Source organism: Narcine bancroftii, chromosome 8 (genome assembly GCF_036971445.1).
Source record: "Narcine bancroftii isolate sNarBan1 chromosome 8, sNarBan1.hap1, whole genome shotgun sequence".
Classification (NCBI taxonomy): Eukaryota; Metazoa; Chordata; class Chondrichthyes; order Torpediniformes; family Narcinidae; genus Narcine; species Narcine bancroftii.
The window spans coordinates 21,379,239-21,403,878 of NC_091476.1; the positions used below are offsets into that span (position 1 = coordinate 21,379,239).

At 37.5% G+C, this 24,640-nt stretch overlaps 1 protein-coding gene across 10 annotated transcripts in view; it reads right to left on the bottom strand.

Moving 5' to 3' along the window:
• Window positions 1–24,640, bottom strand: part of frmpd3 (FERM and PDZ domain containing 3) — a 127,196-nt gene that overhangs the window by 52,924 nt on the left and 49,632 nt on the right. For 4 of the 10 annotated variants that reach the window (XM_069893096.1, XM_069893098.1, XM_069893097.1 and 1 more), the window contains exons 1-5: window positions 14,002–14,208; window positions 12,158–12,265; window positions 6,580–6,711; window positions 5,177–5,296; window positions 1,492–1,628 (exon numbers count right to left, since the gene is read on the bottom strand). In XM_069893096.1, the coding sequence (XP_069749197.1) occupies window positions 1,492–1,628; window positions 5,177–5,296; window positions 6,580–6,711; window positions 12,158–12,265; window positions 14,002–14,115 (611 nt within the window). In that variant the 5' untranslated portion in view covers window positions 14,116–14,208. Of the gene's footprint in view, window positions 1–1,491; window positions 1,629–5,176; window positions 5,297–6,579; window positions 6,712–8,325; window positions 9,419–10,757; window positions 11,075–12,157; window positions 12,266–13,260; window positions 13,358–14,001; window positions 14,209–15,535; window positions 15,641–19,791; window positions 19,838–24,640 lie in introns of those variants that run through there. The other 6 variants (XM_069893104.1, XM_069893099.1, XM_069893100.1 and 3 more) reach the window with 6 other exon arrangements.

Below are 24,640 nucleotides of genomic sequence, written 5' to 3' on the forward strand. Positions count from 1 at the left end.
TCCATTCAACCTTTTCTTGGGGGCTCACTATTTCGGAGGATCTTTCCTGGACTCAACATACTAATGGCATTGTGAAGAAAGCATGTTAGTGTCTCTACTTCCTCAGGAGTTTGTGGAGGTTTTGGTATGACATCATAAACACTGACAAATTTCTACAGATGTTGGTAGAAAGTGTGCTGACTGGCTGCATCATGGTCTGGTATGGGGACATCAATACCCCTCAGTGTAAAACCCTGCCAAAAGTAGTGGATACAGCTCAGGTCATCACAGGCATATCCCTCCCCACCGTTGATAACATCTACAGGGAATGCTGCTGTTGGAGAGCATCAGCAATCATCAGGGATCCACACCATTTAGCACACATTCTGTTGTCGCTGTTACCATCAGGAAAGAGGTATAGGTGCCACAAAACTCTCAGGTTCAGGAATAGTTGCTATCCCTCCACCATCAGACTCCTCAACAACAAATAATCAGGGATTCATTTAAGGCCTTACTTTTGCACTTTATTGTTTTTTTTTTTCCCTTTGTATTGCAGTTTAGTTTACATGTGTATGTTGTGTGCAGTTTTTGCACTACTAATAATTCTGCCTCACCTGTTGGAAAAAGAATCTCATGTTGTATGTGATGTCAAGTATGTACTCCGACAATAAATCTGAACTTAGCCTCTTATACCTTTCTTCTCAATTCATGTTGACTATTTTCTTTTTCTTTCCTGCACTTGGATATATATCATTGGGCCTTCTTTGTTCAAGGTCTAAATCTTGTAACTTCTGCAGCACCAAAAGTACAACGGCCCAGGAAGGTGTCTCACCATTACATTCTTAAGGGGAATTGGAGCCTAACAATATCTCCTTATTAATATAGAAAAATCAATGGTGCTATTATTCTTTTCCCTCTCTCTGTGTGACCCTATGATTCCCATTTTAATAGTATAACTGTTTTTGAAGTAATTGAAAAGGTTGGAATTCCTGATTTCACAAAGCACCCTTCACCACTGCATCGTTCTTTCATCACACCCTTGGACCACTTGCGTACAGTCCCTAGAACAGCAGCAGTTCAAAGCTGAAAGTGGAAGGGAGCAAAAGTAATACTGGGCGGGGGAAAATTATGAGTGGTCTGAGGAGTTGTTAGAAACATGAAGCTATGTGTTTGCTCCAGAGCATGGATAAATGAATAATATTTAAAAAGTAGTTGTCCATTTCCCTACTTCGCTCATAACTTGTGTAACTTTGACTTTACTTAATCAATGTCTTTAGACTTCTTTGCGTGGTAAAAGTAGATAACGTGGAGAAACAAACAAATTTTACACCTCACGTTAACAAAACTTCAGGTGCATCAGAATCCTCAATTTCTGCCTGCTCACTGACTTTGCATTACAGAATTCACCCTTTGCTGGAAAGTAGAAGGACTGCAGTGGTTCAAGAAGGCTCATCACCATCTTTTTAAGGGCAATTCACATCCTCAAAAATGAGTTAAAAAAATTGTACTTACTCAACATTTCTGAGTGTGATCTTCTGATTGGTTCTTGCACTGGAGACAGTGATGTAGATGTGCAGCGCAGTCAACTGCAGCATTATATTTTCCGCTAAGTCACCACTGAATCGTTCTTTCATCACATCGCTGCAACTCTACAGGACCAAAGCACTAACTTTTGAAGTTATTCAGTTACTATTAGAAACAGTCATACTTTTTTATGCTCCCAATTTTCCTGATTCCTCTCAGGAAACACTTGAATCTTTGATCTTCCAATATTTTTATTGAGATATTTTCATGTATGAAACTGGAGAGGAGAATGTTGTCAGGTCCTTCGACAAAAGGAGGAAAGCTGGGCTGGAGCTTGGTGAATTGATGTGAAGATTGGGGGTGGGAGAAATATCTCCTCTATTCTGTCTCACAATATTTATTGCTGTATGAGATAATTTATTAAAGAGCAAAATGAGATACATAATTTTAATTGATTCTTTGGCCATGTCTATATAGCAAGATGCAATATTGAATGATTGTTTGTAGTTGATTAGCTTGGATAAGTGCAGCCTTTTGATGGGGTGATATCATCTGAGGGAGGAAGGAATATTGACCCAGTGAATGTAATTGAATTTACCAACATGCACATCTCTGTGCAATGTTTTGTAGCAGAGCGTCTGGGAGTAAAATGGTGATGCCGCATTTATGTCGACTGAGAAAGTAGTTAACCCATTAGACTGGAAAACAATATTTTTCAAAAGATTTGTCTCTTGAAAGAAAATGGGGATTATGAGAGAGAACTTCAAGCTGAACACAAAGATAATTTCAGATTTGCTGTATCATGTAGGAAGTTGGAGAAACATTAAATTAACTTTTATTGAATTTAGTATTAACCGTATACTCGCCATAAATGTAAAAGAATGTATCGCAGCTATTGTAACATTGATGAGGCATTTCTGCCATATTGAATCTTCCTTCAGACAATACATGTTATTGTTAAGTACACTCACTATGCTATTACCTGAATAACATCTGCATCAACATGTGTTCAATCCATATCAATGTAATCCACAGCATCTGTATATGTGAGCCACTTCTATAACCTGTCTGCATCTATTCTGACTAAGCATGTCCAGGCTTAAGACAACATTTCCTTAGCACCTGCACTGAGTGAATGGCCAGGCATGCTTGACCAAAACAGTTTGCTTTGTGGGAATACACTAGTAGACTTAAAATATGACAGGAAATCACAAAATAGTTTATATCTAAAGAACGACACATGAAAGTTTTAAGGTGGTTTTGTGATCAGCAGCCCAAAAATCCATAAAATACACCCAAAAGTGTTCAGGAAGCAAAATCCAGTGTAATCAGAGTGGGATGTGGCTAAGTATGGTTCCTCGGACTTTCCAAGAAAGGCTGCTGAGGTTTGGAATTGGGGAAGAAATGTACATGGTGTTATGTTTTGAAAATCAAAATGAAAGGTGGAAAATTATAGGGGAGTCTATGATTAATTAGATAGTATCCACAAATCATGGGCAAGAATAAGAGACAACTAGGGAAGGATTTGGAGAGGAAGAGAGAAAATCCAATTGTCAAGGTCACCAATGGAACAAATGACAAAGATGAAACATGCAAAAGTTCCAGCTGAAGATGTATCAAGAGTGAAGAGATAAATTAGAAACAATTGAAATAGATGCAAGCCATGTGCAAATTCACATGAGGACATAGAATTGAGGATAAACATGAATTGAAGGGTTTAAAATGCTCTGGTTATATTCATTGACCAGAGACATTAACTGTGTTTCTCCCTTCATGTGTACTGCTTGACTTGAGTATTTTGGCATTTTTTTTTTGCCTTTTAGACTCCTAGCATCTGTAGATTTGTTTTTCCTTTAAAAGGCTGGTAATGGAAAGAGAAGTTCCTTTTGATGGAAGAATGAAACCTGTATTGGATCAAGAAGGAGCTGTGTCAATAGAATCGAGTTTTCATGAATGGTAATGGAACTGTTGTCCTTTTGGAAAGGATAAATTGTGAGATTGCAAAGGCCTTAAACTAGTGGGAAAGATAAAAGGTAGATGATAATTGAAACAAGCCCAAATGTCACTTCATTATACTTTTTAAATTTAGTGATATAGCACAGTAACAGGCCATTCTGGCCCACGAACCCACGCTGCCAAATATACCCATGAGGCCAATTAACCTACTAAACCTGTACGTCTTTAAACCCAGAGCACCTGGAGAAAACTAATACAGTCATGGGGAAAACATACAAACTCCTTACAGATAGCACTGGATTTGAACCCACATTGCTGGCACTGTACTAATGGTGTGCTAACCGCTACACTAACCATACCACCCTTTCAGCGGGGACAGAGAACAAAACACAGACTAAAATAAAGGGAAATATAACTGTTGAGGGAAGAGTTAGAGGATGGTTATGTGACAATGAGATAAACTGCTACAGTAAAATTCCTGATATCCAGCACGAATGGGGATTGAGTTTTCCAGTTGCTTGATACCAGCATTAAGAATAAACAGTTTAAAAGACAAATAACAGTGCAAAATGTAAAGTAATTTGAAAAAAATCTGTATTGTAGTCCTTCATTATGTAAAGTTCACTTTAATCAGCTAATTTCCATAACTTACAAAATGTACATTTAAATTTAAATTCGAACCTCAATTGCAGGTGCTGCCATCATAATTAATCCCCATCCCCCAAGTTCACAGAAAAAAAGCCTTACTAATATATTGGTACTAATAAAGACAAAAACTCATAATAAGCAGGGATAAGGAAACACTTGAAGGGAGCCACCCCAATGGCGAATGGCATCAACTAGCTCTTCATGCTGTGTGACACCATTTTATTCAAACACCTATGAGCAAAGCTCATTTACTTTTTTATAATCCTTATTTATTTATTTGCCTTTTTTTTTGTTGTTGGTGGTTTGAATTCCAGATAACAAGGATGTTACTGTACTAAGAATCAGTTGAATTATAAATACAAACATTCACACAATACCGACATGGAACATTACGACACCATGGCAGTAGCTACTGACCAGATAAAGGGAAGCCAAATACATGAATACATCTTGATGGAATAGAGTGAATCAGAGATCAGGCTCAGTAGGAGAAGCCTGAGGTTGTCTGAGGTTGCGCCACAGGTTCGTGTTCCTGAAAGCACTACATCAATGGTTCCCAACCTTTTTCTTTCCAATCACATACCACTTTAAGTAATCCCTATGTCATCAGTGCTCTGTGATTTGTAAGGGATTACTTTAGGTGGTATGTGAGTGGGAAGGGAAGGTTGAGAATCACTGCTCTAGACCCAATTGTTACTGAAATATTTTGCTTAAGAAAAATTGTCAATGGGCCATTTCCTTTGGAGTTAGGAAACCGTACACATAATGAGTTAATTAGGTACAATTAAAACAGTGGTTTTCAAACTCTTTCTTTCCACTCACATACCACTTTAAGTAATCCCTTACTAATCACAGAGCACCTAATGGCATAGAGAATACTTAAGATGGTATGTGAGTGGAAATAAAAACTTTGAAGACCACTGGTTTAGACCAAGAATAAAATTTGATCCATGTGAATTTTGCTAAACCCATTTTATTTAGATTTCTATGCATATTCTGTGGAATTCACTTCTGATCACATCCTTTTCCCAGATTCTTGCCAAAAGCTCCCTTTTGCTGCTAATCTTACCTGAGCGTATAGGTAGTCAAATGCCACTGGGTCTCTCCTCAGTAGATCAACTGGGTCCTTTGGAAAAAAGGTGATTCTGAGGATGCATTTCATGGTGTTAAAATGACTGCGCTGCACAACCTAGCAATAAATATAAAAACTGAATTTTAACATCAGTAAACACAGTTGAATCTAATTAAATCAGTATGGTTAATTGAAGGCAAATCACATTAAAAGAGGTTTCTCAATTATTAAATGACAAATTGAAACAATTAGTCATAAATATATATAAAAGCATTAATTTTACACAATTCAATATTAGTTTTCCCAGTTTGCATGCTGCAGTTGTGTATTGATGTTTATGTTAAATATTGGTTGCAAAATTAGAATACAGAGTTTGATTGGAGAATATTCAATGAATCAGGGAGGCCCATATTGACTTACCAGTACTGCCACATGTATTCCAGACTAACCCTGGCAAATGAGTTTAATTACCTCTTGCTGCCAACTATAAGGTACCATGTTATAAAAGTACATCGAATTTTAATTGACTAGGATAAAAATTCAGCAGAAACTGGAACAAAGTTGCCATGAATTTTACAATCATTCTAAGCTAAATAGTTGGGATGAGAACATGATGTGTATAATGACTGTAATATTCCATTAAGGAAGCAGAAGTGGATATTTATGTATGACCAATGAATATATCTTGGGGCAGACTTGTGGGAGTCTTTGTGAATTCATAAATTCAGGTGAGTGTTTGGAAGGCCAAATTGGGGTAAACCCAAAGCTTGAGAGCTGCAGGATTTTCTATCAGACCACAAGCAATATTCCCTCTCTTTCAGGCTCACTAAAAAGTTGAAAAATATTATTTTTCTCTGCAAGGTTTCTTTTTGCCCAGGCTTCTTTTACCTCCAGGGTAGCCTTGAGGAGAAAACTGCAACAGATTTCCCATAGAACTCCTGTTAAAACTTCAGTCAACCAATTTCCCTTAGTCCAGAAGGAGCCTACTGCTCTCCATCAGACATTTATAGGAAAGTAGCAAGATCAGTATGGTCTGTTATTTGGACCAATTTAATCATCTATCCAAGTTCATTCAGGTTCAAATTTGCCATTGGATGTAATCTATCTCTCTTCATTTTTCATGGCATTATTTTAATTTGTAGCAACGAACCTCTTAATTATTGCATTCCAGCACTAATAAAATATTTAGGATTCCTGTTCTTGAATTTATCAACCCTATGCTGAAGATTGCTAGATTAGGTGTGCAAAAGCATTAGAAGACTTGTATCCCTGAAACCTAACCTACCACAGATAGGAGTACGGACAGAAGAAATTTTAAAAGAGTGAAATACTGTCAAAGGAAAAACCAAAGGAAAATATCAGTGAATAACTGTGTGGTGCTGGCAGCTGCCTGTACTGACCTGTATCAGAGTCTCTGCCTCATGTAACAGAAGAAGTTTCTTCTCTGGACCTTCATTGCCCACCTCCAGCACCAGTGCAAAGTGTTCTATGCATCTGAGAGACAACCTTTCTTGCAGTGTGAGAATCACGTCCTGCACAAACATAACACTGTGCAAGTCAGATCTCAGAACTTCTTTTACAGGATTCACAAGGGAGAAACAGCCAACATTGTTATATGCGGTGAAACATATTTCCTATTGCCACTGGCATGTTATTTGAGTATAGTTTACACCTTTTACAAATGTAATGGTTGTTCTTAATAGTGACTAAGCAACTAGTCATAGAATATCACTGCAGGTGTCCCTTAGGGCAGAGTTTGAGGCCTAACCATCCTAAGTTGTCACCTCAATGACCTTCATTGGATCAAAAGAGAAACATTTGCTGGTGATTGCACAATGTTCAATTCCATTCATCACCCTTCAACAAATAAAGCAGTCATTTCTTGCATAGAACAAAACCCAGGCAATATGACCTAGCCATCATCAAGCCTCTCCCAGCAGCATCCTGGAGATGACCTCTGGCCAGAAATTCAATTGGACTAACCACAAAAACAGGACAGAAGTTTGGCATCCTAGGGTGAGTGAATCATCTTTCGACCCTGCAAAGACTATCCACAATTTACAAAGCACACTTAAGGAACATGATAGAATACATTCTCCCAACATGGATGGCTGCAACTTCAGCATCCCTGAAGAGGTGAGGCACCATCCTGTAAAGAATGTAGAAAAAGTCACATAGGAATGACAAACATTAAGGAAAGGAGCCACTACCTTGGGTGAAGATTTTTCAGATAAGACAATTGCCATTAACATAAAAGGATGCAGGAAAGGAATGTCAAACACTAAGGAAAGCTTCCTCTGCTTTGTGTGTGATAAAGATTTATTAACCTTGAAGATAAAGAATTAGCATTAGACAACAAGACCAAAGCTATATTGCAGACTTCAAAAGGGATTTTATCTGAAGTGTGCACGTGGCAATTGGAGTCAGGTGATTCAGGCAGTTGGATTTGAATCAAGTCAGCAAGAAGCTGATTGGGCAATAGAGATCAAGTGATCTTGTGACACAATTCACTTCAACTCAGCAGTCAGATGCATAAACACAAAGGTGCCTGAATTATCTTAAAAACCTTGAGACATCATTTTAATAGTGGCTAAGCAATCAGTCCTTGAACATCACTGCAGGTGTTCCTTAGGGCAGTGTTTGAGGCCTAACCATGTAAGGGTTGAAACTTAAATGAGATTAATTGTTAAAGTGATTAACTGTTTGATGAAATAAATTTACATTCCTAAGAGGAAAAAAAACCACAAAAATAGATGCTAATAAGAAACAGGAACAATCAACTTCAAAACAACCTGTATAAGAAACTTGTGAAAAATGCACTGCCAAAAAGGACCAAATGCTGTATACTCTGAATAAGGTTCAGTCCAAGGAATGAGTGATACTTTCTACTCTTTGAACCCTTTACTCCCACTAATGTTATATAATAAAGGTGGTTGTATGCTCTGTGGTTCTGCTGTTTATTTTGTTACAGTGTGGGCTGATTATCACAATCCAGGTAAAGGAACTTGCCCTGCTCTAAGCATTCATTCTCTCCACCACTGAAAATATGGTTCAGTTACATGCCTGAGTTACTCTGACAACATCTTATAAATCTGTAATTTCTAGCGTGATGGATGAAGGCTTCAAATGCATTCAAATACCACTACCTGTATGTTCTCCTCCTCGTCAACTCAATCCTATCCCAGCCAGTTGAGTGTAGATTGGCTGGGAGATGTATTCCTGCTCCAAGATCCCATTGGGGATTGGGTGAAGAGAAAGAGGATGAACTGCTAATGTTAATGTGGTGCTGATGAACTGAGTTTGATGGATCTTATGATGTTTCTTTCTGTACTATTCATGGATAGCTGATGAACTTGTCTTAAAGAAGGTTTTGATGGATATTTAGACAACTTTCTTCTTCTGGTATAGCTCCATAAAGTAAAGCATATCCATCTTTAATTGGATCATTATCTTTGAAGATGGCTATTATGTTCTCTATATGACAGAAAGGCTCTTCATGGCCAGCTGTTTTGGTGGTGATGGTGCTTGTATTGTTGATGGCTACTTCATTTTAATCCTGGCAAATAACATCTATTATCTTGTTTCTGTTCTACAATCTGACATAAGCCATTAGAAGAGTGCCATTCTCTTGCAGAGTGGATTTATTGAATTGTAAAGAGAATTCCATGGATTAAAATGAAATGACTTATTACTTCCAGAAACAGTGAAATTACTCGGAATAGTTTATTTGGCATTCAAGTTCACGATGCTCGATATCATGGATGTGGAAAGCAAAACAAGTGAGAGAGATGTAAGTATTTCCACTTTCAGCAATTAATTCACTTATCTTGTATGATGCAAGAAGACTCTTTTCTAATTTCTGTGAGATTTAGGTGATCATCTGAACATCAGCCTTCTCTTGAAATCTCTCAAAGAGTTTTGAAGTAATGCAAGGTTTTATCTTTCCACTCTTTATGGTCTCTAAATGTTGTTTCAGCTTGCTTGGCCTCGTGCTTTCCTTTGAAAATGTATTCGAACACTTGGGTAGAGAAGGGTTTTGCAGCGTTATAATGAAATCATGTGATAAGTTTTGGGACCTTGGGGTCCAAATCAATACATCCCTCAAGGTTGCTGCTTAGGTTGAAAGGATAGTTAAGAAAGCCTGTGGGATGCTGGGTTTCATTAATAGGGGGATTGAGTTCAAGACTAGAGAGGTCCAGTTGCAAATCTCTGAGACCACACTTGGAGAGAATTGTGTTCCATATCCTTCCTCATTACAGGAAGGATATGGAAGCTATGGAGCGGTTGCAGAGGAGATTTACCAAGATGTTACCTGGGTTGGAAGATAAGTCTTATGAAGCTGGGTTTTTTAAAATTTGGAGCATAGAAGAATGAGAGGAGACTTAATAGTGGTTGACAAGATTGAGAGGCATAGATTGAACGGCAGCTGGAACCTGTTTCCCAGGACATGAATAGAAAACACCAGAGAATACAAGTACAAAGTGAAGGGAAGGAAGTTTAAGGGAGTCATTATGGGTACATTTTTTTTATGCAGAGTTGTGGGTGCCTGGAATACCTTGCCAGGGATGGTGGTGGAGGCTGAAACATTAGGGGTATTTAAGAGATTCCTAAACTGGCACATGGATGAAAGAGAAATGGAGGGTAACATGGGTTTAGTACTTTTTTAAAAGGAATATATAGATCAGCACAACATTGCAGGCAGAAGGGCCTGTACTGTGCTCTAGTGTTCTATAAGATCTAAAAAAAAATCCTGATCTTCGCCATGAGATTCTGCTTTTATATTAGCCTAATCTACCTAATCAAATCTATCTTTATTTGACAGGCTGACAGTATGTAATGGAAGATTTAAACTGTTTTTTTTTAACTTTTCCAGCCTTTGCTTCTGCAAGGCTGAGAACCTGCTTGTTTTTTTCAAAATCAGCAGACATAATCCAATTTACACCATGAGGACCAGGATGCATATGAATTAGTAGACACACCTAAATTCCACCATGGGGCGCAGGATGCAGTTCAGAAGACATTATCTGATTTACACTATGGGGCCCAGGGATGCATATGAATCAGTAGACATTATCCAACTTCCACCATGAGGCCCAGAGATGCAGTTTTCTTTTGTTGGTCGCAGGCTGTCAGGAGACCTTGAAGAATTAAATCATTTGTTCAAAGAGATAAGATCTGAAGTAAACAACTTTTGGGTAATATAAGCTATGGGTCCTACTGCTGAAGTTTGAGACTCTCCAAGAGGTGGCAACCTCTCTCAGCAAGAAGAAGAACTTCAAGAGTCCAGCTAACGTCCCGGTCGAGGGAGGAGGAGAAGCTGCTACCGGCGCCCTGACAACCTACTACAAGTGTGCAGTCGTTGCCTCACTTCGCTTTGGCAGTTGGAACCAGTCCAGGCGTTGATAAGTATAATTGGGAAGGGCTTGCATATTGTAGTGTGAATTCAGCTTTAGATTTAGTAATAAAGACTTGTATAAACTGAACTGCTCTCGGTGTGTGTGTATTTCGGTAGCTCAAATACTGTGACCAATCTGAAATGAACAAAATGAGAGGTATAAGTTTACCCATGACACAGTACCTTCTTGGAGACTTCTCGAAAGCTGGAGAAAATTTTCTCATCCCTCCATATGAATGAGTGTGGCATCTTACCCATTTGTTTAGGAGAGAAGCCATCTTGTGATAATTTGTTTCAACTCCTCTGAAAAATTTTATGTTGCCATGACACCTCCGGATCTGTTCGATTCTTGACAAATGGCTGGCCTTAACATATCAGCATTTTAAGAAGACCTCGCAGCCTTCCCCTTTCCCTTTTTCAAGTCTCAACTTAACAATCCTGTTTTTGCTTGGATCATGATCAGGCCAAGGGGCACATGCTGTTGATTCTCATCTCCTTATCAGAACCCTAATCATTTTTCATTGTTTTGCAATATCTTGGCCCTTTGTGACACATAATACACTAGCAAGAGTCACAATTTGAGCACTAATATTTATTAGTCTTGAAAAAAAGGTCCTGGCCCAAAACATTGACTGTTTTTCTCTGTGCATGCTGCCTGACCTGGTGATCCCTTCCAGCTTCTCATTGCTTGTTCAAAATCCTAGCAGCTCTTGTGTTTTGGAACTTGAATTTTTTTCTGTTGTTAAGGATGGTTCACACCATCAAAGATGCAAGATTTAGTAAACAGTTTAGTAAATTTTCAATTCTATTAATTACATTCACTGCAAGCCTTAGAGCTGCTGGAGTGTTTTGAAACTTATTTTTTGAAGGGCTTGCAGAATAAATTCTGCTAAATCATGATAACAAGCAGACTTGCAGAGAGCATTCTGTGTTGACAAAGTCAAAATGTCATGCCAGGAAGTACTGCAAAATATACATGATGGGTGGAGAATGCAAAATCATCGTGAATTTGGAGATGTACCCCAAGGAGCGAGAATAGCAATGATTTGTAAATTGAACATTCATGAGTTGAGGTCTCTCTGTAGTGGTTTATTAATTGAACTGAATATCAGAAGTAGAAAATATCATTCACTCAAATCTACTATACACAACAGTATCTTCTGTTTCAGTCAATGTACCAATCATGATTGGTTATGATGAATTTTATTGTTGAGTCCTTTATAGAATATTCTTGAAGAAAACCTGATTATATTTAATGAAATGAGTTTCTTGGTTTGTTTATTTCAAGCAGATGCTGGGCCAAAACAATTCATAACGATATTCTGTAATGATTTGCTTGAATTGTTCTAATTAATACAGGGTATCTATGGAGTAATTGAAAGAAGACATGGGATGAGAGCTCATTTGCATAATGAACCCTTAGGCATGTGTTTTCCACTATAAATAAAAACAATTAAGTTTAATTACATTTCCAAATTCCCATACTTTACCCAGTTAACTTTCCAATTGCAGATATTCATGACTCTCAATGTATTCATCAAAGTGATTGTAATTTTGATTTTATTTTTCTAAGATGACCTTACCCTTACGGTTGTTCTGCTATCAAAGGTGAACGATTTCATCTGACCGTTTTCCAGATACACATTCAGTACGTTTGAGATCAACATTAGAGTTTCCTCTTTCATAGGATCCTGATGGAGACAAAAGAAGGTAATTTTCTTCTAATAATAATTAGCTTATTGTCATTCACACAATTACAATATATAAAAATGCACCAAAATTCTTACATGTTGCAGCCAAACAGGTAATTCTATATATTAAAAAAATCTCCAATAGTATATCCCAGTACATAAAGTGACAATAAATATAAAAGATAATCAATATTTATAGTTACAGTTAGTGCCAGACTAAAAAGTGTTTGAAAAGTGTGGACAGGTCTTTCTGTAATGCCAGAGTTGTTTGTAATTAGGATAAAAAGGGAAAGTTCAAGAGTCTGATAACCATTGGAAAACTGTTCTTGAACATAGATGTGCTGGACTTCTTCCAGTAGGAGGCAGGAACGGGGGATTTAGATCAGGATGATGCAATCTTTTATTGATGAGACATCTCCTCGTATAGATGTCTTCAATAGATGGGAGGTCAGAGCCCATGATGGACTTGGCTATGTCTGATACTTTTTGTAGCCTTCTGCATTGCTGGGCACTTGAATTACCAAACCAGGCCATGATTCAACCAGTCAGCATGCTTTTCACAGTGCAGTGGTAGAAACTTGATTGAGTATTTGATGGGATGCAAAATATCCCTAGACTTCTTAGAAAGTAAAGGTGTTAATATAACTTCTTCATGGTTGTCTTGATGAACTGGTTCCAGGAGAGATCTGTTATGTGGACTCATAGGAACTTGAAGGTACTAATACTCTCCATCTCTGTCCCATCAGTATGGATTAGTGATTGGTTCCTAATTTTCCCTTCCTGAAATCCACAATATACTTTTTGGTCTTGTTGATATTGAGACCAAGATAGTTGAGAGCAAATTCTCGATCTCCACCCTGTATTCTGACTCATGATTTCTGGCCATCAATGGTGGTATTGTCAGCGAATTTATAGATTGCATTGGACCAAACTTGGCTACAGAGTCATGAAAGAGGACTAAGTTTATAGCCTAGAACTTCCTGTGAATATCCTACCTGTAGCCCATAAAGTTGTCCTGATATTTTGCTGCAGATCTCAATTGCTATGGCTTTAATCCCCAGTTAAAGTTTGAGAACATAATCCAAGGTGAACTGCAAACTGGACAAGAACAGCATTACAATAACAGGCATTTTTTGGATAGACAGAAATATTTAATTGATAAGATGCCTGCCATAAAAATCCATGAGTGATCCTCAGGTTTTGCACAATATTTTTCTCATTTAATGCCAGCATTGTATCTTCCCTGATTGTGACGCTATCTTTTAAACCTCCCTACCATCATCCAGTTGAATGTGATTGCACTCATTCATTTTTATCAGTTTATACATGGGCAGAGTGTCAAGTGGAATGGGTTCTTTTCCTTTGCCTCCAAGATCACTTCAGTAGTTCTCTAAAGAATTATTCTTGGTTTCTTCCTATTTCTCAATGACATTGTGTCCATGGCAAAACAGCCAAAATCATGGTGTCATTTTCCACATCCTCTGCAATATCCAACTCCCCCTCACTACCTCCTCTCCTGATCTACCAACAGTTTCATAATTATTTTAAAAAAACTGCACGTCTGGCATTCAGTACTAGACACAAATTTAAAAAATATTCAGTAAGCTGATATATTTGCCTCTACCTCTCACTGGCAATTATGTGTGGCTCAACCTTGGAATTTTATTTTATCTGAAGGAGAATTTCTGAACACTTGTGACATTACAAAGTGGCTGTTTCTATCTTTGTGACCTCACCTGACTCCTTCTCTGCTTCAGCTCATTTGCTGCTTGCACCCTCATCCATGCCTTTGTATCTCTAGGTCTGAATATTTCTGGCTGGCCACGCATCTTCACTTCTCTTGTCTGCATTCTGTTAACTTGAGGTCAGCCAAGATTCTGCTGCCTGTGTCCAAACTTGCACCAGTCCAATTCACCCATTAATCTTGTGCTTGCTGGCCTAAATTGGCTCCTGAATAAGAAATACCAGATTTTAATGCTTTGATCAGTGTTATCAATCCTTCATTACTGTCCCACCTCAACTCTAGCCTCATCTAACCATGCATCCACTGACATAGCCGTAACTTCCAACGTGATAAGAAACATGACCTCCTGTATTGCTGCCAAGGTTTAATGCTCTTGAAATACACACCACACCCCCAAACTGTGAACCCTTCTTTCTTCTTTTCAAATGATCCTTTGACTAATTTTTAGACATTTACCCAAACAACTCTTTGTGGCTGGTTGACATATTCTGCTTTATTATATTCCAAAGAAGTGACTGGGGATAACACTGTATAATACAGATAGTTAAATAACAATGGAATGCATTAATTTTTTGTTGAAGAAAATATCTGTGAAATACATATTTTCCAAACTTACTTGCAGTTATGTTAACAATAATACTAGTGGCTCCATATTTGTGAGACAACCTAAAGCATTTTAGAGGCAATTAATTTATTTCCACGGGATGCTGAGGTAATGTAAATTAATACGGTTAGCGATTTATGCAGAACAAAGCCTCATGAAGGATAAGGACATACATGACCAACTAATTTATTTTGGAGGAGTTGGTTGAGAGCTTGTTTCTGGTGGGAAACTGGAAAATTCGTCCTTTTTAAATGGGACTGTTTACTTCTACCTATACATGATCTCCTTATTCCTGTACAAAAATGTTAATGTTGGCCATGCTCATGTCTTTTGTCAAGGACAAAACCTTTTCTCATGGAGATAAGAATCTAATGCCAGACCAAATTGTGAACTGAATGCATTTTAACTAAGGGGGGAAGTATTTAAATGTGTAAGGGTTGAAGTTTACATTGAACTAATGACTTCTGAAAAATTTCAATATCTCACCTTCATTTTTAATGATACTATTTGATAGTCTTTCCCCAAGGCCCTCCTAAGTCCTGGCTTAGTTTGCTGTTGTTTTCCATTGGTGGTAGTTGAAAGTGATGGGTGCAGGGTAGAATGCAGGATGACATTGGGGATCCTTTAAGGTTACTCAGGAAAGGGGTTAGAAGGTTGAAGTCAATTGGGACATGGGAGCAAATGGCTGTAGATAATCATTGTATCCTACTGAGGCCAAGGCAACACAAGCTCCCTTGCTTCTCTTGGCTTTGAAGAAACTTTTGGATATTAAGATGGAGGAGGCAGGAATACAGATGGAACTCCTCCCACCATCTTAATTGCCACTCATGCCACTCTCACGAAGTACTCAGATGGCAATGTGGTGGATGTTTGGGGGTTAAATGTCCCCCTTATTGTCTAATGCGATTTTGCAAGTACTCACAGAACTGTTTCCATTCACTGTAACTTCTTCGGAAAATCGCACTTTGACAGGATTTGTCCTAAGCTGTGCTTTCTTGGCTGCACTGATAAAGGCAGATTTCGGAGACTGTAGATTAAAAATCAACATCAACTATGTTATGTTAATATGAAAACAGTATCTTAGTTCCAGTCAAACACCTAGTTCCAGCAAGCTTTTAAATATTTTATGAAGAAGGCCATAAGAGTATAGTAAATAACCCAAGTTTTAACAGATCTCCTTGGAAGCTTGGGAAAGTACAAATTAAGCTTTTGATCTAAACTAGTTTTACTTTTCCTTTGCCTGTCCAGACATGTGGTTAATCTAATCTTTTTGTAAGCCTTAACTAGCTTGAAAATCTATGGGTTTTTCTCTCAAATGGTGTTACTTGCTGATTGCAGACATTTGAGTAAGAGGCTACTCCTGATGTTACAGTAACTAAAATAACTTCAAGATCCCAAAATTTCCTGCCAGCAGCTTGTCCTTGATTTCCATAGTTGCTAGGATGCTCTGTTGATGTTAACCAACATTTGTAAGCCAGCTACGTGCTCAGATATGAAGTTCTGTGTGGTTGCAGAGCCTTGCATGATATTATCATATGTTGGAGTCAGAACTAGCCCTGTCTACGAAACCATTGAAAAGCCTTATCCATATCTAAGCCACTCCAAATTCAAACAAATGAATAAAAAATATTCAAAATTACAAAAAAATATTGCAATACATTTATACAACTAAGTGTTTCACTTAATAGATAACTAAACTTAATTATTTTAATAACATAAATGATCTAATATTAACTTTTTTCTCTTGCAATCATTCTTTTTGATTCAACTAAATGGAGACATTGTTCCAACACAATTTGGAAATAGCCATGGGAATCTCAAACTTGGTGCACATGCAGAGAGCTGCTGACAATTCTGTGAAGAGTTGATAATGCTTCCCCATGATGTTGTTGCTCTAAAGACTCTTCTGTCTTATGTGCAAGGAGGAGTAACCATTGAACCATTTACGGAGTGGAAACAGGCCTTGTTGGCCTTTCGGAGTCCGCACCGGTTCACTGATTTTGTGCGCCCTCTTCAGGCATTGGTCCCGGTAGATCTTCATTCAATAACGATGGGCGATCTTATTACTTGCTTTGCATCTGTATGTCAGGATATCCTGCCACAATATGACACTATAATTTATCATGCAGAGGTGACCAGGCTACAAGTAGCTATGATATTGGAAGGTCAACACAGCATACCATATTAATGTATGCTTGTTTCATAAACAGCCAATTACTTGTAGATATTGGGTTTTCATTTTCTCAGTGGCTCTGAAGTGGCTACTTTTTTTTTTTACACACACAATATCCATATTGTAGTTTTTCACTTTCCATCCCCAACTGAATGAACACTAATATAAAAATCTTGAAAGATTTAACTTTGATACCAGACAACAAAAAGCATTTAATCAACTGACAGTATTAATTTGCAATTGCTCCCAAACTTCCCTGTCGATTGATTGCATCAGCGGTATGCTACTGGATCAGGCTATCCTTCAAGTAAGTATTATAATGTCAATGTGTATTTCACCCAAAATGAGCTCTATAGGTATTATTTCATACTTTACTTCACTGTTAGTGTCACTGTCAGTTGTGGTAGTTTAGACTCATGTGTGGTCACCAGTTTGATAGACTATAAATTCTGACACCCTTAAAGGGAACTCTGAACTATTTTTCTTGCATTTTCACTTCACAATTCTTAGCTGAACAAATGGGATGAATAACATTAATCTCAATTCTAAAGAACAGCCTGAAGGTTTCCACAGATTTGGCAAGAAAATACATTTCCAATTTAGAGATCCAATGCAATTAGAATTTTAATAAACACAGCAAAATCTGTGATAGTGTGATGGGAGTCTGCAGTGAGCCCGAACTACTCAATAACATTTTGTGTTAGAATAATGTTCAACAACACCAATGTTGTATTTTTGATTTTTTTTTAAATCTGCCTGTTCAAAACCTTAAAATGGTCTTGGGAAATTCAGTCTGTATTTCTACTTCTGTTGATCTTGCCTTTACTTTTGGCTTTCAGAACCTACTCCTTACCCTTTTTCTTTTTTGTCCCTGCTGGCAAAATCAGAAAACCTCAAAAGGGATACATTTTTACCATAAGCTTTTTCCTGAAATGTCTATATTCACTCATAATTAACAACAAATATACAGTCTGCTGCTTGTTCTCTCAGACATTCTAGTTTGTCATTTTGTCACTTCAAAAATGCATCAATTAATTCATTATCATCTTACTTACAATTTAGAGATGAATAAGAACACATAATTTTCAAGATGTAGCCCATTCCAGTAAAACTAAAACTGAAAATGTGTTTATTTCCTGTATTCATTCAATTAGTTGCTATCAGCTGTTGATAAGCTATAACAATAAAACCTCTTAGTAATGAAAGCATGTTTATCCTTATGCAGCTGGTTGTTAATTACATTCATTTCTCCACATTTAATTTTCATTTTATGAATTACCCTGATTAATTAGGATATATTAGTCCGGGATTTCACCTTTTACATTTGGTCCATTATAATCTTCAACCCATTTCCAGAAAAGTATAAATACTTTGAATAAAAATATAGAGAAAGTGAAAAGAGTAAAAGAATGATTTGAAGAGGACACAAACAAGTTCTTCCATTTAATTAAAGAAGAATATAAATGTAATTACCCCAGTTGAATTGTTGGCTCTTGGATTAACTGCTTTTACCAAAATTAAATTAGAAAATGTAATGCATGAATCTGACAGTTAATGTGTTGGAATACTTTGGTTAAATTTTAAATGTTGCTAATAAAAGGGTTCCAAGACTGCCACCTTTACCATGGTTCATGAAATTCTAGCCACACTTGCATCAAAAAATGGTTTCTGCACATCACAATGTGTGCTGTGTTGTTCACATATGCCATCCTCAGCACATAGAGTATATTGGATCAGGATGTACAAAAAAGATTTTGAATTAAATTGTTTATTGTCATGTGTGCCAGGATAAAGTGACCCAACATAGTACAGTGTGAAATAAAAACTATCACCTGCCTCTATATTCCAACTCCAACCCTCCCCTTTCTCATCCAGGTCCATCAGCCTGTCATCCTTCATTGATTCACCAAGCCCCTCCACACTCCCTTCCTTATGCTGGCTATCTCCCCTCTCCACACTCAGTCTTAATGAACGGTGTCAGTGATTCCATTTCTTCTCCTGGATGCTGCTTTACAGGCTGAATTCCTCCAGTGAACTGATTCTTTGCTTAAATTGAAGTTTTTATATTTATGGAAGGATTGAATCCTGCATGATGTAACCACTGACTGCTTATGTCAGTCTGAGTAGGATTGCAGATGGCCTTAGTGTTAAATGTTCTTTTTTTTTGCGGAATGTCTGTGGGCCCAATTCCTTGTGACTAATGAGGACGTGGAATGTAGAAAGTCTTTTCTTCCTAATCTCTGTTTCAGTGACTGCTTCAAATGATTGTGTTGTGGCAAGAACTCAGCTGGACTACTATAATCTAACTAGTATAAGATTTGTAGTTGGTTTACAGTTTTTCCTCCGGCTGTTAAGGCCATCTGCATTGGCTGGAAATTTCAAGATGTCCTAATCACCTACAACTGTGCACAGTGGAAAAGATGCTGGATCTTGCAAAATTAGCAGCATATTTAAGCATTATTTCATTTTCTAATTTCATAATGGGAGTGTAAAGTAAACTCAAGGATAGACCACTATTAATGTCAATCTTTATGGATACACAGTTAAAACTGAACATGTCAGTTAATTCAGTCTTGGTTATGCATTTATGACAATATTTATCTCTCTTTCTCTTTGTCTACTTAACTGAAGATAATCACTCTGAACTGCAATGTAAGCTATCCACCTGCAGAGAACAATGTGATACATTGACGTTGCCTTCCCTCTAAGAATATAATGGTTTAGGTGGGAACTGTGACTGCTCAATTCATAATCTGAAGTTTTATTGAAATCTCAGATTTGAAATCTTGACATTCCAGCAAAAGTTTCAGAATAACAGAAAAAGTTTATAACTGGACACCCATCTGGGGATTTGTCACGATAAGATTGAATAAAACAGAGTAGCTCAGGAAATAAGCCTAGAATATCTCTGAACACTGAGGCCCATCTTCCAACATGGGATTTTAAATCATACTTTGTAAGGTAACACACACACAATACATAACAGAATGAAGGAGCACACTCACTTGATAAGGCTGAAGGACAGTCAGGATAATGGAATCCTTTCCATTTCTATTCAAAAAAAGAAAATGTATGTCATTGCAGTTGTTTGGAATTTTAGCTATAAACAGCATTTTAAAAATTATAAAAAATATAAACTTTTGTTTAGCTCTGTTCTATTATTTAAATCTCATTGGAAGTGAATACAGAACACATAATAGCAGGGGAGTCCAAAAGGGCATAGGTTTAAGATGAGGGAAGGGAGGAAAGATTTAAAAGTGACCATAAAAAAATTAAAAGGCAGTGTTTTACAACAGAGGGTGGTGGATTAATGAGCCAAATTCCAAAGGAAGTGGTAGAGGAGGATACAATTATGAAATTTAAAAAAAAAAAAACTTTTGGACAGATATATGGATAGAAAATGTCAAGGGGTATGTGAGCCAAAGGCAGGTAAATGGGACTAGCTTAATTGGGCAACTTGGTTGGCATGGATGAGTTGAGGTGAAGGGCCTGTTTCCATGCCATACAGCTCTATGACGCCCAAGTAAAAGAACAGATGTTACATCCATGGATGCAGTTAAGATTCCTATCAACTGTACTGGTTGAGCAGAAAGGAAGCCATCTTTAAATTAATGGCATCAAATGTAGTTTATGTTTAAATTTATTGCCACATTATACCTGGAACAGTGAGAAGGATTCTTCAGTGAGTGGTCTAGTAGGTCGATTTTAATGTGCTTACAGTAGAAGGGCAATAACACAATTACAGAGTCTAGAGTTAAAATGAAAAGATAAGGACAGAATGAGAGCACTGTTGTGGGATCATTCAGGAGCCTGATGGCTGAGGAAAAACTAGCTGTCTTGTTGGTGTGGAATTTTAAACTCTTGAAGATTCTCTCTGATGGTAGGAGGGAGAAGATAATGTGTCTGGAGTGGAATGGAACCTTTGGCATATTGGCTACCTTTCTGAAGCATTGGACAGATAAAATTGAACTGGAGAAATTTGAAGAAAAGAGAGCTCTTACAGAAAACACTGAAGCAGGAGGTGTAGGTTGAGATTGCAATGGGAATCTGAGGGACTGATAATAGATGTTAGTTCCAAGCTATCACTTGAGATGGAAAAAGGGGAAAAAAGGTAAATACAGACATGGATCAGATGAATGGAACTGCAGGTTGGAAATCAGCTGCAAAAGTGATTAAAACTCTAAGCCCTGTATTAGAGCAGAAAGCAGTTCTAATATAGTTATCAATCTACTAAAAGTAAAATTAAAGGAAGAAGTTTGAGTAGGTTACAAAGATAGTTATTCTGCAAAGAACCAGGAAAAGAGTGGATCCATGCATTTTTCTGTAAAAAGGGAAGAAGCAAGTGGAGTTAATAGAAGTTGTACAAATTCAGTAAAGCATAGAAGGATGGTGATGATGGAGGGAGGCTAGTCTGGAAAGAAACCAAGGACTTTTAGCCCATCATAGAGAAAATGACAGAGGTATGGAGCATTAGAAGTGCAAATGATGTAAGGGGGAACAATTGAATCAAGGTGTGAAGAAACAAGCTCTATAGGATCAGAACAATTTGAAAATGACAAGTTTACCAAAGATGCTTTTGCATCTTTGAGGACTGTGCAGGGTAGACTTCCAACAGAAGCAAGCTCAGTGACTGACTGGGAATTGATGATCCAATCTGATGGATATTGCTTGTTAATCTATCCCCTGAGATGGAGATAGAGAAGAAGAAGAACAAAGGTGAAAGTGATAATGACATATTGGAAGAAAATTTGGTGAAAGTTCTAATGAAGGATCAGCAACTAACATCATCTCAGTTTTTCTCTGTCTACAGTTGCTGGCTAACTTATTAGCTATTTCAAATGTAATCATTTATTTCAGATTTCCAGTTTCAAGTTTCAGCATTTTTTCTTTCTCCTCTAGTTTCAATAATCTTTCTATTTACCTCTCCTCCAGACAAATCAGCTGGCATTATCAAGCCTTTCTCACCTTCCAGCTGGCACCATTATGGCATTCAACATTTACAAGTCGATCACAATCATTTCCTTTGTTCTCTCTTCTCTGCATTTTTAATCTTGAACATTTCTTATTCTGATAAAATCTCATGAACATGAACCATTTATACTCTCTCTCTACAGATCCTGCCTGATCTTTTGATTACTTCCAGCATTTTCTGTTTTTTGTTCAAATTTCCAGTGTCTGCATCTGCTTGCTTTTCCTTTCCAAACTGCTGAAGCTCTCACAAAACTTGTTAAAAATAAATTTCTTGCCAGTGTCCTTCAATGTCCCCTTACCTCTTTACATCATTTTTTTATCGTATTATGGGAATTGCAGGGTTCAGAAGCCATAAAAAAAATGGGAAATTCACTGTGGAAAACATTTGCATTGATAACACAAAATATCAGGCACACAGAAAACATACTCTGAAAATGAGCATAAATTAACTCATTAAATTCTGAGAATAGTGGCCCCAATGATCAAGCTGCACTGTGCCACCTCTGATAAGCTATCCCCAAAATTAAACAGTGGGCAATTGGCCAAGTTAAACGTAAATGTGCACATTAATGAATTCAAGTCAAAAATATCAGTTTTATTTTACTAATTGAGCTATATATATTCTTCTGAGAGTTTAATTTTTTTTTAAGTACTATATGGAAAATAGAAATATAGTAGATGAATATATTGATAATCGTGTACTTTATAGTTTTAGAGGATTGTTTGAAAAATTCCTGATTATTGTCTGGAAGTAACAGAAGCACATTTGTGACTATGCCACAGGTTTTTTTGAATACCGAATTATTCAAAAATACTGTCTTCTACAGTACTATAAAATGCTAATTTCTTTACGGTCATTATTCACATTTGAACGTATTAGCAATTACATTCACCAACATGCAGGGATGAGTAGAATAAGTAACTGGTACTCTTGGATGAATTCACTGCTATAGATCAAAGTTGAATTCCTCCCCATAATGCTTGGAAATAATTTTCTTTGAGGTGTGCTTGAGTTCAGTGCGATTAAACTCCAATGCTTTTATTTGTGAATCATAGAAATATGCTTCTTCTGCTTAATTTTCATGGACCAAAGTATTCAATCTAGCTTTTCTGTAGAGTATGAGAATTGCCAAATGTGATACTCAGATGATATAATTCATCATACATTTGCCTGGACCATGGCCAACTAAAACAGGATCACCTTCCTATTCCTTGGAATGCTGTGAAGTTGTTACATGAAACCAGGGTCTCGTAGCATTTTATTCATCAATTATAGGTCACCCAGTCCCTTTATGCTTGCAGTTTGGAGACTACATGATAATAGGGAATGAACGCGTGGTGGTTTGTGACTTTACGTGATGTACCCTTCTATTTCTCCAATTATTATTTCTTTGCTGGGATAGTTCCATGGGTGGTCCTATTGTGTGTTCTGAAAGAGCTGGAGCAACAGAATAAGCCATGGGCATAGTTGTTTAGCTACTCTATGGGATAAAATGAAGAAGGGTATGTGTTCATGGACCCAATTCACCAGGAATATTCAAGGGTCATATACTTATCCCATCTCTCAAAAGAGCAACCAAGGCTTTCTGTAACGATGGTGACAGAGGTCCCACAGAAGGCAGAACTCCAGCCAAAAACCTCTTGTAGAGGTTAAATTTACCATTATTCAGAATAAATTTAGCGTATTTTGCATAGTATAGCAATACTGGTCTACGTTTACTTGAGTAGGGACCAGCAGGCAGACTGGACAGATGGATTTGTGAGGATTTTGGCTCTCCATGAGTTTAAGAAGGTATAGGATGTATTCATGCAAAGCTCTGGATTGCTGAACAACAAGGAACTCTTCATGATTTACAAGACCCAACACTCCTGAAGATCCAATGTATCTGGGACTTGTAAAAAAAAAAGAGACATACGGCACAGTAACAGCCCTTCCATCCCATGAGCCTGTGCTGTCCAAATACACCAATCAACTTGCAATGTTTTTGGAGGAAACCGATGCATTTGGGGAAAATTCACATAGTAATGGGGAGATCATACAAATACTTTACAGACAGAGCTGGATTCAAATGAGGTTCCAAGCACTGTACAGTAATGGGCTATCTGTGAAGGGAGTCCTCAGAATGTTATGAGAAGGTTACCAGGAAAGTTGACAAAGGAAAGGGTGTGGATGTTATCTACATGCACTTTAGTAAGGCCTTTGACAAGGTTCCACATGAGAGGTTAGTCAGGAAGGTTCAAACACTAGGTATTCATGGTGAAGTAATAAACTGGATTTGTCAATGGCTGGTCAGCAGAAACCAGAGAGTAGTGGTGGATGATTGCTTATCAGATTGGAGGCTTGTGACTGTGGTGTGTCTCAGGGACCAGTACTGGTACTATTGTTGTTTGTTATCAATGATCTGGTTGATAATGTGGAAAATTGGATCAGTAAGTTTGCAGAGGACATTAAGATTGGAAGTGTTGTGGACAGTGAAGAGGGTTTTCAAAGCTTGCAGAGGGATCTGGACCAGGTGATAAAGTGGGCTGAAAAATAGCAGATGGAATTTAATTCAGACAAGTGTGAGGTGTTGCAATTTGAAGGACAAACTAATAAAGAACATGCATGGTAAATGGTAGGGCACTGAGGGGTGAGATAGAATACAGAGATCTGGAAATCAGATACATAATTCCCTGAAAGTGACGTCACATGTGGATAGGGTAGTAAAGAAAGCTTTTGGCATATTGGCCTTCACAAATTAAAGTAATGAGTACAGGAGTTGGGATGTATAAGACATTGGTGAAGCCAATTTTGGAGTATTGTGTGCAGTTTTGGTTGCCTAACTACAGGAATGATACAAATAAGATGGGGAGAGTGCAGAGAAGATTTACTAGGATGTTCCC